At 46.4% G+C, this 15,212-nt stretch overlaps 2 protein-coding genes across 2 annotated transcripts in view; both read right to left on the minus strand.

Moving 5' to 3' along the window:
* Nucleotides 1–15,212, minus strand: part of LOC104374622 (alpha-2-macroglobulin-like) — a 416,004-nt gene that overhangs the window by 66,949 nt on the left and 333,843 nt on the right.
* On the minus strand, nt 1,721–11,636 carry LOC104377759 (killer cell lectin-like receptor subfamily G member 1). The gene is made up of 7 exons (XM_086610834.1): nt 11,555–11,636; nt 5,778–5,855; nt 4,600–4,698; nt 4,365–4,505; nt 3,247–3,398; nt 2,462–2,574; nt 1,721–1,853 (listed from the first exon to the last, which is right to left on the minus strand). The coding sequence occupies exons 1-7, from the start codon at nt 11,634–11,636 to the stop codon at nt 1,721–1,723; spliced, it is 798 nt and encodes a 265-aa protein (XP_086466960.1).

Here is a 15,212-nt window from a genome sequence, read left to right on the forward strand (position 1 = left end):
TCTTAATGGGGAAATTAGCATCTGCCTAATTATCCAAAGTTTGTCATGCTGAGAAATGAAGGGTCAGGCTGCGAATGCTTTACTCAGAGTGGGGCTTAATGAAGTACTTCACTTCAGTGGCCAGTTTTTTCTTTGTTTTTGGTTTCAAATCAGTGGAATAACTCAAGATTTAGTGACTGATTAAAACGTAGGTAAGAGCTTCAGTAAGACCTTGCAGAAACATGTTTAATTACTTTAGTAATAGCGAGAATGCTCAAAACCTCAGTGTTTCATGAAGACTGCTAAAACCTGAACACCACAACCAATTTGAGAGAAGCCAGCTCAGGAGTTGGAAGTTTTTCTTTTTAAATTTGTCATGGCTCCAGAAATATCTGCCATAAAACCAGCAATTCAGCAGTTGTCTCCAATGCATGGAGAAGGGTATGCTTGAAGTACCTTGAAGTTACATTTTCTCAATGGGGAATATACATATATATAAAAATATATAAAATATATATTACTCACGTATGTATTAGAGAGATGGATGGATAGGGAGGTAGATAGATCTATCTTATTCATTTCAGACTCTTTGCTTGCCTTTGCTTCTCTGTCTAGAACAAACCAACCCCTGCTGCACTAGGTTTGGGGGAATTTTTTTGTTGTTTTTTTTAACGTAACTGCAGTTTTTCAAATGAGTCTGTAGCTGCTGATGCTGCGTTCTACAGGGTAAATCTGTGTTGTTTTTTCACTTGAAAGGAAGCCAGCCACACTGAAGGTCCTTTTCACTTTTTAACCTGTAGACCCAAAGTCCTCCGGAAGAGCCACCGCGCTGTGGCTGTGGAACGCAGCAGAATGCACCACGTGCTTGGTGTCTCTTTCCGCTGAAGATCTCTACGCCTTTTCAGCTCTCCCTTATACACACCTGCTACCTTCCTGGCATCTCTGTCTGTCCATAATTAAGTGAGATGTCACCCGTCAGAGTCTATGGATGGAGGGGTGCCAGTCTGTTGGTGTTGGGTGTTGCTCATGAGCATTTTGTTCCACCGCTGCCGTTGTGGCCGTGCTAAAGCCGTGGTACTTTACGCCAAGAGTTCACGTGCGATCACACGTGGTGAGAGTCACTCCGCGTTGGGTCTGGTATCTGGGTACCCAGCAGCCGTGCAGGTCAGCTCTCGGTAAGTGTTAAGACTGTCTAATAAATGCATTTTTCCCAACCCTCAAGTGACTTTTGTAAGTTGCAATTAGACTGTAAGGAGAAAAAACCCCACAAACTTCAGAAAGTGCTGGAATACCAGAACCCAAAGTAAAAGGTCTTTCAGCTCAGCAGCGGCTGCCTCAGGCACATGTGTGAGAGCAGGGGGCTCCAACGCACCCTTCGGCCCCCGCAGACGGCACCTCTCCTGCTCGTTACGCCGTTCACCTGCACGGTGCCCATCCTCACATGGGCACCTCTTCTCCCTCGCCCTTTCCCAGAGGCCGCCGCTGCCAATGTCTGCCTGTGGGGAAGGCTCAGCACCCCCAAATCCGCATGTGCTGACCCACGGTCCTGTCGCATGACCTTCTCACCGACACCGGGCAACTTCTGAGTTCCCTGTTTGCATCACACAATGTCTTGGGGAGCACAGAACAGCAGAATTCAAATTTCTGTGCGGGACTTAGAAAATTATTTACATCACGTGTTGCTTTATCAGTAAAAGGGGTCTTCTGACAAAAAGATCCACCTGTTGTCAGACGATTTGGCTCAGAGCACCAGCAAAGTTGCATTCTTCTTACAGATCCACTTCTTTAAAGTCTGGCAGTTATCTGCTTGGATCATGTTTTTTCTTCTGTAAACAGCGCAGTTCTTGTTGGTCTCTCTTCTATTTAGAGCTTTCCTGGTGGGAGAACAAAAGGAATGTAATGAGTTGTCGTCAGCTTTAAATTTAGTGCTGGATAAAAATATTGACAGTATCCTGAATGAAGTGTTTGGGTGACACCCGTTCGGTAACCCACAGTTCTTCAACGACCATGTATGGGTGGAATGGGCACCCACAGCAGAACCTGCTGGCTGCTGAGAGACTGATGCTCATGAACACGAGCGTTAAGAAGGATGCGAAAACCTCCACGTGCAGCCACCATGCTGAACTGTAACAGTGAAAGGGAAGGGAAAGACCCCTCAGCTGCACGGGTCCCAACACCATCGTACATGGTCTATACACTGAGAGAGTTTGTTGACAGTGATTTCAGTGGGAGAAGTGTTCACTAATGTCCCTCTGCATTAATACGTACACGGACGTGACTGTGGTTAGTCTTGAAGGCAGAACACAAATCTGTTTCCAAAGGCGTCCAGCAGAAACCAGTTAACCTGGACTGGGCCATGAAATGGACCCTGAATAGGTGCCTGAGGCTGCGGGACTGGACCTGTCCTTTGTGAAATTATCTTGGTTCAGAGCTGTGTTTACATGTGGAGTACCACACCTTAGCTGCCCCCCCAAATCATCACCTGTTTTCATTTGCTCCGGGACCTTCAGCTGAACTCCATTGTTTCTCCATGTCTTGAATCTTCAACCCAATCCAGATATATTTGGTATCTTTCTCTTTATTGTCTATGAATTCCTGTGGAAGAAGTAGAGGTGTGTTACCCACCCGCAGACCTTTTTTGCGGTGCTCAGGTCACTGTCCCGTCTCACGCACAGCGTTCCACGCAGCCCCTCGCAGGGAGAGCGAGGGCAGGGACAGCCCGTACGCGTGAGACCAGCCCCACTGGTTGTCCAGGCTGACTAGCTGCTCGTCAGCTGTCAGAAAACCCCTCAGTGATGCTCCTAACCCTGATGAGCCAGGTTGCAAAGCCTGGTCTTGAAGGTAAAAGACCTGTTTCTCGGGGAACGATGAGTTTCTCAGGAGAGCCATTCGGTGATACCTCGCTGTTCGTTTTCCCAAGGAAAATGAGAAGGAGGTTTGGGTGTTTGACTTCCCAGTTAGTGGTTCAATCAGACCTCTCTCTCCAGAGCCAAGTAATGGAGGTGGGTGGGAAGTCCCCAGCGTTTCCTCCTCCCAGTCAAAACCACTCTGCCTTCCACACTTGCCTCTCTCGTGCTTCTGCTCTTCAGCTCTACTCTGCTGACCCTCCCCAAAGATGCTCCTGCCTGTGGAGAGTCAGAGGCTCTGCACCTGGCGGGGCTCTGCTCACCTGCACGTGCACCCGACGTCTGGGCCCCCTTCGCTTGCCCAACTGCTTGGCTCAGGCATCTGCCTGTCGCACAATTCTGGGGCTGCCGCGAGACTCACCATCTCGATTTCATCCTCAATGACGAGAAGCTGGGATTTCCTAGCCAGACAGTTTCTCTGGCTGTCGTCCCAGCTTACGGCCTCCTCGGAGAAGTAGTAACACCTTCCCCTGTGTAGCTGCCACCCGGGAGGACACAACTGGCAGGTCGTTCCTGTGGGCAGAGAGGGAACCGTCAGCTCGTACCGTGGCTTGTTCCAGTTGCCTCGTAGCATTTCGTGTGCCTATGCCAGACTGGCTGGTCCAAAAGCAGCCAGTCCCCTCTCCCGAGCATGGGTTCAGTGGGTGTGGAGAGAGCTTTGAAGGCTCCGGTGCCACTCTTCACCTCCCCACTCCCTTGCCATGGTGCTGTGCACTCCCACTGGCTCTCCATCGCTGGGCATCTGCCCGGTGGGGAGCATGGGGAGGACACAGAGGGCTGTGAAGACACTTCTCCTCCCACACGCAGCCCTTGTGAGGAGACACTGCGCGACGTGACGTGAGGTGGAGCGTGTGGATGTGACCGGAAAGCACAGCTGATTAAATGACGTTGAGACTGTGTCCACGGAGCTGGAGAAGGAACTGTGTTAAATAAGGGGAACACTGTTATTCCCGGGTCTGCTTCCCATTTCACTCAGAGCATCCCACATTTTCTGACTTGGCTTCCTCTAATGCTTCAAAGTAATGTCATTACAATCCATCCTTAGAAAAGCATGTTGGCATTTGCCAACAAATAACAGACCCGCAGTGAAAAGACTAGGAAGGTCTTTCCCTGCCTGATCCTTGCAAAAGGATAGGAAAGCCAAGTTCCCTCCCACTCTTTCCAAGCAATTGTTGTCTGGAAAGTGTTCTCCAGCACCTGAGGAGGATATATGACATACAGCATTTCTGACCGCAGCTCCTGGCAGAAAGAAATGTACAGAAAGTAACAGAAACTATTTATGCTGAAAGAGGAGCAACACTATTGTCATTAACATGTTCGTTTCGATCCTGGCATCGCCCCTAGGCAGGAACGCCATGCTGCCGGGGTGGTACCGGCCATTTCCCATAAACTGCAGGGTGTCACAGAAATGGGAACGGAGACAACAGAAGTGTGCACGCAACACGTCCTCTGTGCTACGAGAGGACTGACTTTCCTCACCCTGTCCATCTTCACACAGTTCCTCCATGAGCCATTTCAGGAGCGGCACCGAGACAGTTTTCTCTGAAGAAATGCTCTCACCAGTGCTATTTTGGCCGTACTGGGACAAACTTTCTGATTCTCCTGCTCTTCCCTGCAAAACTTGAACAACAAAAAAAAAGAGATTGTGGTTAACAACAAAGTCAAGGACCACGCCTGCAGCAAGGCGATGCAGCGGATGGCGGGATCTACTCACGTTGCCTGGCCAGCACGGCGATGGCACCCAGCAGGACGAGCAGGAGGAACCCCAGGACCAGCGCCACGTAGAACCAGGCTGAGCGCCCGTGCCGGCGGCCTGGGGGGAGGCAGAGGAAGAGCGGCTTAAGGTCTTTGCACTGTTAAAATTGACACTGCCTTTGTGTATGCCACTTTCTGATGTGGAAACAGCAGATAACTCATCTGCCTGAAATCAGCCTGCTGTTTGAGGTATGCGGGGACGTTTTACTCATCAAAAATTTGCATCCATTTTGCATACACGAAAGTGAGATCTAAAGATTATTTTATCAGATGGAGCAAGTGGTTAACAATCAATCATCCCATTAAGAGTTCTCTCTTTCTCCTCTGAGTTAATTTTTTCATGTGTTGCCTCCTCCCACCCACAGCCTGTGAGACCCTGCAGAGCAGTTCGGGGGAAGCATCGGGGACGGTCTGCGCCGTGTTCCTCCTCTCTGGTCACACTCTCCTCTGCTAAAGTGCCTCTTGTGCGCCTGGAAGTTAATTTGCTTGAATGCAGAGAAAAGACAAAAAACACTCAGGAGGGGGCAGGACCCGAGGAGATGTGGGGTCCAGGGGCCATCTCCACAAGCCGCAGAGTTGCACTTTGGTAACTGCTGTTTTCCTGCCGTGCCCGCGTGAAGGAGCAGCTGCCCCGTTCTCCGGCTGCCCGGGATGTATTGTGTGCCCGGGATGTATTGTGTCATGTTCCCCGTCAGCTCTCTGACGTCCCTGCCCTGTCGGGCACGTGCCCTTCGGTACAGAGACAGTGGCAATCAGGAGTGCACCAGCTGCAGATAGAGAGCTGGGTATCATGGGGCTTCCAAAGCCAAGTGTGTCCTGCAGAGACTCTTCCTGCAGAGGCACTTACGGGGGCTTCCTAAAAAACATGTGGAATTTTGCTTTCCTTTGCTAAATTTTCAATGTAGGGCACCAAGGCATTTTGAAAAATCACTTTAAAAATCTTTTTTCAGTATTATTTTTACAAGTGTATAATCTGAGAACCCAGACAAAAAAAAAAAAAAAAAAAAAGAAATGATAAATCTATTCTTTATCGAGAGATTGTACGTAAAGACTGTCGATAACAGGTTTTGCTGTTGGGTGATAGGACAGACTGGATCTATAATTAGCAACCAACAACCAAACAAACCAGCACGCTACCAGAAGCGGAAGTCTCTGATCTGCTGCTCCCGTTGGGTCTGGGCTTCAGGCGCAGCTCGGCGTACGCGGTGGCGTTTCCTGTAAGGAGCAGGGCAATGCTGACGTTGGTGGGCGTGCAGCCACCGCGCGGAGGAACAAGACACACTCACGCAGAAGACCGAGGCCGCACAAAAAGGGTCATGTGTTTCCAGAGCTGCTAGTTCAGCTTTTTTTTTTTTTTTTGAAAGCAACAACAGGCGAGATGGTGACTTATCCTTTCCTGCTGCTGTCAGGAAGCAGCTACAAGCCTTCTCCGTAATCTCTGAGCGGGGAGACCTCAAAGGGGAAACTGCCACTCGGAGAAGTGCTTCTGCAGCAGGGTGGCTCCTGGGGGCGTTCCTGACGCGTGGCTCCGTATGCCAGGGCGTCACGCAGTGCCCGTGGCAGCAGAGGAAGGGGCCTGGTGGTCGAAGACATCCCGTTCCGGATGCACATTGCCAAAACACAGCAAAAAAGTCGTGCTGTGAGTTAGATGCACTTGCATTCTTCATGGAACGCATTTTCAATTTTGTATTAGGTGGGTATTTTGTGGAGCCACTGGCTAGTTTTATGGAATATATTCGGACCTTTGGTGGACTGATCTTTCCATAAATGGTGAGATTTTATCAATCTGAATCAAGAATAAGCTTCTGTGCTACAGCCTTAGATTGTGACCACGGGGCTTTTAACAAGAATTAAGCAAATTGTCTTGTATAACATCTCACTGATCAGGGAAGAACTTGGCAGAAGAGAGTCTTATTAGGCCAAAATTGCTCAAGTATGGAGAGGTTTTACAGTAAGAAAATTACTGAGGACCTGATGGCAAGTAAGGTTTATTCATACAGGTAAGATGTTCTGCGCTTTAGAGAACATGACCTAATACACTTGGCTGTTTATTAGTTCAATGAACTTCAGAAAATTCGTGAATTATATTTAACTATAGAGATAAGTAACTGTTCTCCCAAAGAAATGCTCATAAAAGTTTTTCTTCTCAGAACGTAAACATTTTTCAGAGAAGAGCAATCGGGACTTTTAAACTTTTAAATGTGCTAGCCTTAGAAATGAAGGCACTTCTGAAATACATGCTACCACATGCTACCTCTGCTACTATTACTAAATATTGCCTCTCTCAAATAAAGATCCGTTCTTTTAAAGTACTTTTTTCAGACCGTATGAAAAAACCTGAAAAATCCATGCAACCTGAATCTTTTAAAAACCCGATTACTTCTATTGCAGCGTGTGTTGGCGCATGATCATTTGGATGTGAAGTCCTCAGAAGTCAGCAAGTGGTTTTAAAATACCCACGTAACCTAAATTGTGCCGGATGCTTACACACCCTTGCCTAGTTTAGCAACAAGGAGGCCTGGTGCTGGGCGGAGATCGCCGTCACTTACTCAAACTGAAATTTCACTTCGTTTCTCTATGCAAATTGTGTTTTCTGTCACGTGCAGAAAGACATCTCTGTTTACTGGAAGCTTCTACTTGGTGAACGTACAGACAGGGAGTCTTCTGGCAGGTCGTTCACCCCGCAGAGCCGGGCTTTGGCGCCCTTGAGCTCTTGCGATCAGCGGGACACCAGGTGGGGCGTGAGCCCTCGGTGCACCCTCACCTCACCATGGCTGCCTTCGGAGAGCCATGGCCTGCAGAGCAGGGGGTGTTCCTGTGCTGCTCCACGTGCTGCTGCTGCAAGTCCAGATGTGGACGACCCCGTTCAGGGGAGACTGGGGGAGGCTGGAGAGGGTCCAGCAGAGGGTGGGTAATGAGATGGTCAGGACCCTGAGGGGCCAAGGAGGCTAAGGAAGGGAACAAGAAGCTAAGGGATGAACTAATAGCAGCCTGTGACTACTTGTAGGCTAGTTGGATGGTGGAGTTGAACTCTTCTTGGTTTGTTTTTCCGCTAGAGGTAAGGTCTTGTATGTAGTCGTTTATGAACCATAATCAGGTGACTCTCAAACTATTCTTGAGTAGACTGGGAAGCTAAAACTGTCCAGGTCTTTCCTTAGAAAATGCATTTCCAGGCCTGTATTTTTGGAACTTTTCTACTTTTGAACACCTGTTTTGAAGCATGTGCACTGTAACAGCAGCTGCAAGCCCACCAAAGCACGTGCACAGATACCACCTGCTAGCACCTTCCAACACGCCCTGCTGGAGCATCCCAGCATCACCTCGACCTTGTAATTCAGGGCACCAGACTGACAACTGAAGTCCAAGTGATTGCGTAGCAACCTCCTGTTGACTTTCCAGTTGGAAGAGGATCACAATAAATCCATTTCAACCACTTTTCTGAGTGCAGCCTCCCAGACTTACAGCTGCAGGCATTTTTTATTGCCGCGTTGTGGCAAACATTATTTAACACAGTTTGCCCAGGCTGCCAACTCTATTCCAATAATTTTCAATGACTGGGATTTCATTATCATTAGACTGCAAACTTATACATTCTTTGCAACTGTTCCAACAGGATTTTTTATCTTTTTTTTCCTGTACCTTCATAAAATGCATTGAATAGACTTTGAGATAGGAACAGTATTTGGGAGAACTCCAAGAAACTCTGCAGAATTTGACCAAACCAAATCTCGTTCTCACGGACAAAGAAAAGCTGCAAAAAAATAAAAGAGGTCAGTGCTGGATCTGTAAAGGGACTTTCACTCTCGAATCCAAATTCTACACATTCAAAACACCTACTCATCTACTACTGAACCTTGGCAAAAGTTCAGCTCCTGCACTTTTCTCTTTCATGTGCACCAGACCTTGGCTGCAGCTGTACTGCAGCGGTGCACGTTGGCTGTGCCCCCCACCCATGGGGTTTTTAGTATCTACTCCAGTAAGTCACATCTAATGGTCTGGAGCTTGCACAAAATGCAGCCAGGAGGGGGCGGACATGTCCCACTTTCCCATAGCCTGGTGATCTGAACTCCGGGAATCTGCCACTGGAGGCATTCATCTGCCGAACCTGCAGTGGTGATTAACCCCAGCTCTCCCTCCTCCGTGGTGAGAGTTTTAACCACGCAGGGCTTTCCCTCCTGCCTATCCACTTCTTTTTCTGCAAGATGGGCAGACATCCCTGCCCAAGAGCAAGACCAGCATCAAATCTGGCAAAGGGGGAGATGTAGGTGTCCTCCAGCGGACAATGTGTCACAGAGTCGGGATAGTGCCAAGGGGAGAGCGTGTGATGCTTGCCATAGACAGTCCCATCACCTTGGAGCTGAGATGCTCACTGGGAGAACCACCTTCGTGTTTCTGCTTCAAACTGGAGGAAGCATTGAGACCGCTTCATGCAGGGTGTGATAACGAGCGGGACATGCCATAAGTGTGTTTGATATGCAGAAGCTGTCCTGTCCAAAGCGACCATGAGCCCCGTCTATGTAGGAGAGTGCTCCTGCTAGCTTGCAGGGAAGGATCTAACTCCCAGCAACGGCTGACTGAGCATCACCTTGCGTCGTTGCTCTATCCTAGTAGCTACTTTGGGTAGTTCCTAGCTCACCATCCTAGGTTCCCTGGGTCCCTGACTCCTCCGTTAGCTGTAAAGAAATGCAGGGCATCTCAGTGAGGGTCAGCTACACAGAAGGAAATTTTAACACTAATCATGGCTATACTTGTACTGAGCTTAAGTCTGTTTCATGAACATTGCTCAACATGCCTGTCCCATTTCAGGATTTTTTCCTGAATTTCCTCCAAGTTTTTAAAAATTACGGAACTAATTCTGTGGAAAGATTGCATTTTCTCCCATTCTTCCTCTAGTAAAAATGACTCTTTCCTTTTTGGACAATTTCTTGTAATAAAAGAACACTCATCAGCTGGATAAGTATGTGTGGATTTTGTTCAAAGAGTTAAATCTTCAATGATTTAAGGAATAAGCCACTGAAATCTTCAAGGATTTAAGGAATATGCCACTGAAATCGTTCATTTGAGTTTTTAAAGCACGATAATACGACTCAAGTTCTTGTCTCTTTTAATAACAATAAAACCCTTGTTAGTATATGTTAATGACGAAGGCAGAGAGATAATTTTCCTCAGGGAGATATTTCTAGCATGTTCTGTACTGATATGAGGTCCAATACTGCTTAATATTATTTGGTGCTTTTTCTGTTTCTGCCAAACTAAGTCGAAAAATAACTGCTAATAAAATCTGAAAATAACAAAGTTTAACAAAACAATGAGTAAAGAAGACAGCCATGACGACAGCCCTCTAAGTTCAAGCCCAGTCAGACAAAACGTGTATAACCAGATATAATGGTGGGGGAAGGTGATACTGGGAGTTATGAACAGTGAAGGAAAGGTTATTTGAGAAATAATGAGACAGCATAGCTGAGACTTGCAGGAACAGTGGGTGCATTTCTGGTGCCCGTATTTTTTAAAGGAGATGGAAATGCTGGAGAATGAACAGAAAAAGACCGATGCAAATAATCACAGTTCTTTGGAAAGTTAATTAGAGTGAAAGATTTAAAGGCAAAAGAACATTGAGAAATTACTTGATTACTGTGGCCAGTAACTTCATGTGAGAAAACAGTGAGTGCTAAAATCTGTGAGACAAAGCTTTAACAAGAACTATCTAGGCATTAGTGAGAACTTTCATTGGAAATTAAAGCCTGGCCTATCCAAAGCCAAGCTTTTCCTTTAGCCAGCATGATCAAGGGACATTTTCGGATGTCTTCTAATCAAGATTTGATGCCTGGCTCCCTTTGCAAGTAAAATTCCAGGCGAACCCTCTTGCTTTGTGTTGTACAGGTTACAGGAGTACAATCAACATCCATGGATGCAGGAACATACAGTGTAAGGTAGTATTTTCTGTTAGATATATACTAAAGTGAAATATTTTTTATTATTTAGATAAAGGATTTGTAAAAATATTAAAAAAAGGATTTTCCATCATTTAAGTACATGCATTCAGACCACCATCACTATTACTATGCATTCTAAGTAGAACATCTTCTAAAAATGCTCATTACACAATGTTGTTTCCTTAAGTAATTAAATACATTAATTACTAATGAACCTTGAAAGCATGAAAATATCATCTTACCCTGACCACAAGCATTTCCTATTTGCTCATAGTGAGAAGCTGTCATTCATATTAGCTGCAACCCGGATTTTTGACAAAATGATTTCACGTATGAATTACATTTTTCCCAAGTAGTGGAAAGCTTATTTCTTAAAAAAATATGGTTTAAATCATCTCCTTACCCTGAATATTGAATTAATCTTTTGTCTTTTGTTACAAATAGATGCAGCGATCACTGATTGATATTGTGGTACTGGGAAAATCACTACTGGAAAATTCAAGAGGAAGAGCAGGTGGGTTTTAGGAGACATTCAGTATTTCCTTCAGTGACAGTGACTGCACTTGGCCACTAATTTTCCGATGTACTAGTTAATTTACTACTCCTTTTGCATGAAGACATCATAAAATGCATTGATCTGATTTTTGGACTAGGTAGTAATTCGGTGGAGCGTGTTCTGACAGGCTTCTGATCATGTTGTTCATATATATTAAAAAATATTATACTCATTGTTAAAAAATGAAGAATTTTTGTTTCTCATTCTGTTACTTTAAACAACGGGCCAGAACTGAGACACTATTCTGTATCAATACTGACTTAAGAGTAGCTTTGCTGATTTGGATCTCATGATTGCAGCTTTTTCCCCTTCCCATTTTATAGGATTCTTCTAGTATTATCCAGTAACAATTTTTAACATGAGAGAGAGAGAGAGCGCACACAAGAGAAAACAGTGTATATCCAAGAGCTAATGAGAAGTTTTACCTGGAGCTGTTGTCCGAGAAGGAACGCGTGGTCTTTCCCTGGGCAGCATCGCCACGTCGGCATACGTGATCTCACCTGCCATGGATGAGCGAGTCCCTCCGGTTATGGGAAGGGCTGGTTTGGTGCAGTGGGTTGCATCCTGTACCAGCTTTGCCTGCCTCCAGAAGCACACGTACGCGGTGCTATGGCTCTGAGGAAGGCTGAGAAACAGATTAAAAGGAAGGAAGTTACTTCTTTCAATAGAGCTTCAAAGCCTATTTTCAGCCACCATTCTGTCTCGTCTTGTGTGATCTCTTGCCCTTCAGAATGCGGAAGAAAATGAAGGGTTAAAAACACTCTTTTCCTTAATAGAAAAAAAATATTTTTTTTGCCGAAGCAGAGCAAAGTTGCTGAGGAATACACAAAAAAAATGGGCTTACACAGGTACAAAAGCTTTGCTGGTTCTCATGAGACTGGCTGAAGCAGTACGATCTGTGTTGTGGATGGATGATGCTTGTGTGCATGATCTCACATGCCCTGCTCACCCAAAAGGAAGATAGACAAGATATGTATCAGTGTAAGACCTTTTGGGGCTAATGTAACTGCAACCACAGTTAAAGCTAGAGAAATGTAACTCCTACTCTAACCTGCTCCATCCACCAAGTACTATAACGGTTTAACAATTCGATTCAGATTATATTAATGATGTATTAAATTTAACTCAAAATAAAATTAGAAGTAGTATGATCAATGCCTTCTAAAAGAATGTTTCAATACTTTAACAGCAGTTATGAGGAGCAGAGCTGCTCTTCCTAAGTTGCTGTCCCCTGCTGGACCCAGCAACTCCATGGGCAGAAAGCCTGAGTTGCCTTTAACTCCTTGTTCATGACCCATGTGTTTGCTGCAGCATATTTTGATGACAGTGGTTTTGTCTTCTATTTTGGAAAAAAAAAAAAAAACAAAAAACAAACCAAAAAACCCCACCAAAACCAAAACTACCCAAAAGCCCCACAAATTTGAATTGGAACTTAAAGCCCTTCTAAAGCCTAAAACCACGTTTCAGAAGGCACAGAGATCAAGTCCTGTGCGTGCACGGTTCTGACATTTCCTGCTGAGACCTATGTTACTGGTTTTGTGCTTTATTCCCACTTAGAAAATTCCTTTAGAGTTTGACACAGCCTCTACAGACCTACACGGGTCAATTGAAAATGATGTTTCTATTCTGTGGTGGCCCATTTGTCTCTGCTGTTATATTCAGTGGAACGTACAACGCTCTAAATTAAAACAAAGAGGAGTTTGGTTTTGTGATCTTACATTACTGATCTTTTCCCTTCCTACATTCAGCGTCGGTAACAGTGTCAGGTACAGAAACAAAAAGGTTTAAGGGAAAAAAATGAACCTTTGATGGTCACGGAACAAATTACTCAGAAGTGCTGCTCAGGTACAATCTATACCCAACGTCTCCAAACCATTGTTGCTCTGTCATCAGCCGCAGCGATCAGTGTGCAGATCTGGACACTGTTAACTGGATACTGCCAAGGCTGGTTCCGTGGCACCCTACGTACCGGCGTATGACTGATCCCGACGCCAAACGGAGCGGTTGGCCTCCGATTGAATCAGTTTCCATTGCTTCCCCTGAACTTCTCACCATCCTTTACAGCAGGATATTTAAGCTCTGAAGTGGAAAAAGAAAACGAGAAAAAAAAAAAAAATCAACCCCCAAAAAACCAACGCCAAACCAAAACCCACTTTCCATATTTGTTTTTTTTTAAAAAAAAAACTTTAGTCCATGAAGGAGAGCTCGGAGGCCGAACGCGCTGCTTGAACTCTCGGTCTCTGTTTCCATCGCCGCCGGCACACCTCAGCAGCCTCTCCTCACATCACTCCCTCCTCAATGATTCAAACCATCAAGATGTAATCACGTACAGTCAGTGTGAGCACGGCTCTTTTTGAGCTGGTGGAAAAACACAGCGTTTCTATTCTAAGGGAAAATGTCTCTCCTCTCCTTTCCCCGAAAAACACGTTTTCAGACACAAGAGCCATCAGGGCGAGCGCGCGGTGCGGCCTGGGCGGTCACGTCCTTTGTGACCCGCGGTTCTCGCTCGCCCGAAGCAAAGGAGAACACCCTTGTTCCCCGGAGCCACTCACGGAAGAGCCACAGGCGGCTCTCGTTCTGGGCTTGGGGTCTGCGTCCCGTGCTCACTGGGAGGGCTGGTAGTGAAAAGGGAGGCGAATTTTAACGCCTAGAAGGAACAGGTGAGTAAAAGCTTTTGCAAGTTTTTTTTTTTTTTCTTGAATTCTTTCTACCCTATTGAAAAACTGTTATTTTTTTTCTTGCTTTTAAAACGGATATTGCACTGCTACAGAATTTCCATTCTATAAGTATTTTCTCCAGTGTGAATAATTTTAGCTCTGTAAGTACTTTCGTTATTTTCTTTGCTTTCATTTTAAATTCGAGCTTTATTTACGAATACCCAGATGTGGGTCACCAAGTGTGACCCGTTGATCTCTCAATGCCAATTGAGCACTTTCAGAAAAAAAAAAACAGGTTGCTGCAGGAAAAGGCCATCACAGAACCACGAGGTGTTTGGTAGGAAATGACCCCCTGCTCACAGAGATGATGAAGAGCCCCCTCTTTCCTGCCCACGTGTCTGGGGACGGCAGTTCTGCTCCGATCAACGAGCCGGGTCTCCAGGGATTGCGTATCGCAGGATCACGGAGTCATCTGGGGAGGAAGGGACCTCTAGTCCAACCCTACTCAGAGCTGGGCTAGTTCCACAGATAGATCTGGTTGTTCAGGGCTTTTTCCACCAAGGTTTAGAAACCTCCACAGACAGAGATGCCAGGCAGAGCCTTGCCTCACCCTCTTCTCTCCTCCCAGCCACCTGGCTGGTATACTCAGCTTAGCACCCGAGCGCCGGTGAGGCCAATGGAACAGCAGGGCTGGCACGTCAGCCATGTGTCAGGGAGTGAGTTGTGAGCCTTGAGTTTTCAGATTATCCGCCAGAATGTGGAGATATCTGCCAGTTCAGACCTTCCTCAGCATCTGCTGCCTCAAGGAAAGGCGGTAGGGGTTGTTGTCCAGGGTTCCTCTGCACATTGTTTAGATTTTGGCAGTCTGGAGCCTCAGTGGCTCCGTTGAGGGAGGCGAATGGGTGCGAGCTCACATTCTTCTCCATCTTGACACACACTCCTGGTTGCACATAGACACCTTCTCCACTTCTAACCGTCACACCTGAGTAGCATTGCTCGGTGATGTTCTGGTGTCAGCACCGTTACCAGTTCCAGTCGTGCACAGAGTAGATGTGACAACAGCTGCAGATGACACCCTTCTGTGGGTGCGACACGGTGTCCTTCGCTGCGTGCGAAGGCAAAAGTAGACTGAAACAGCAACGTGGGCTGCAAAGCAGAGTTCAGCACCTTCTGCTACAGAGCAGGCAGCTCAGCCCAGGGCTCTGTCTGCCTCGTGGTGCACGTTTTGAAGAACTTAAAGCGCTGCTCTGACAACAAAACGGGCCTTTCCATTCCCGAAGGCTGAGCTGCAACACAGAGGCTTCCAAGCTAAATTGAGTGAAACCCATGAGCACATCCCCAGTTTGGGTTTCACTTCTAAACCCCGTGTCACAGCAGAGCCTGTACATACACCGGGGAGCAGGAGCCGCACCCAGAAGACATGATC

This window comes from Tauraco erythrolophus, chromosome 4, assembly GCF_009769465.1.
Source record: "Tauraco erythrolophus isolate bTauEry1 chromosome 4, bTauEry1.pri, whole genome shotgun sequence".
Classification (NCBI taxonomy): Eukaryota; Metazoa; Chordata; class Aves; order Musophagiformes; family Musophagidae; genus Tauraco; species Tauraco erythrolophus.

Excerpts from the sequence above, each read along its gene's own strand:
- LOC104377759 (XM_086610834.1), bottom strand. The coding sequence starts at position 11,636 with ATGGCAGGTGAGATCACGTATGCCGACGTGGCGATGCTGCCCAGGGAA. Across the intron at positions 5,856-11,554 it reads TTCTCGGACAACAGCTCCAG|GAAACGCCACCGCGTACGCC; the intron begins GTAAAACTTCTC and ends TGCTCCTTACAG. Across the intron at positions 3,399-4,364 it reads ACTGTGTGAAGATGGACAGG|GAACGACCTGCCAGTTGTGT; the intron begins GTGAGGAAAGTC and ends CTCTGCCCACAG.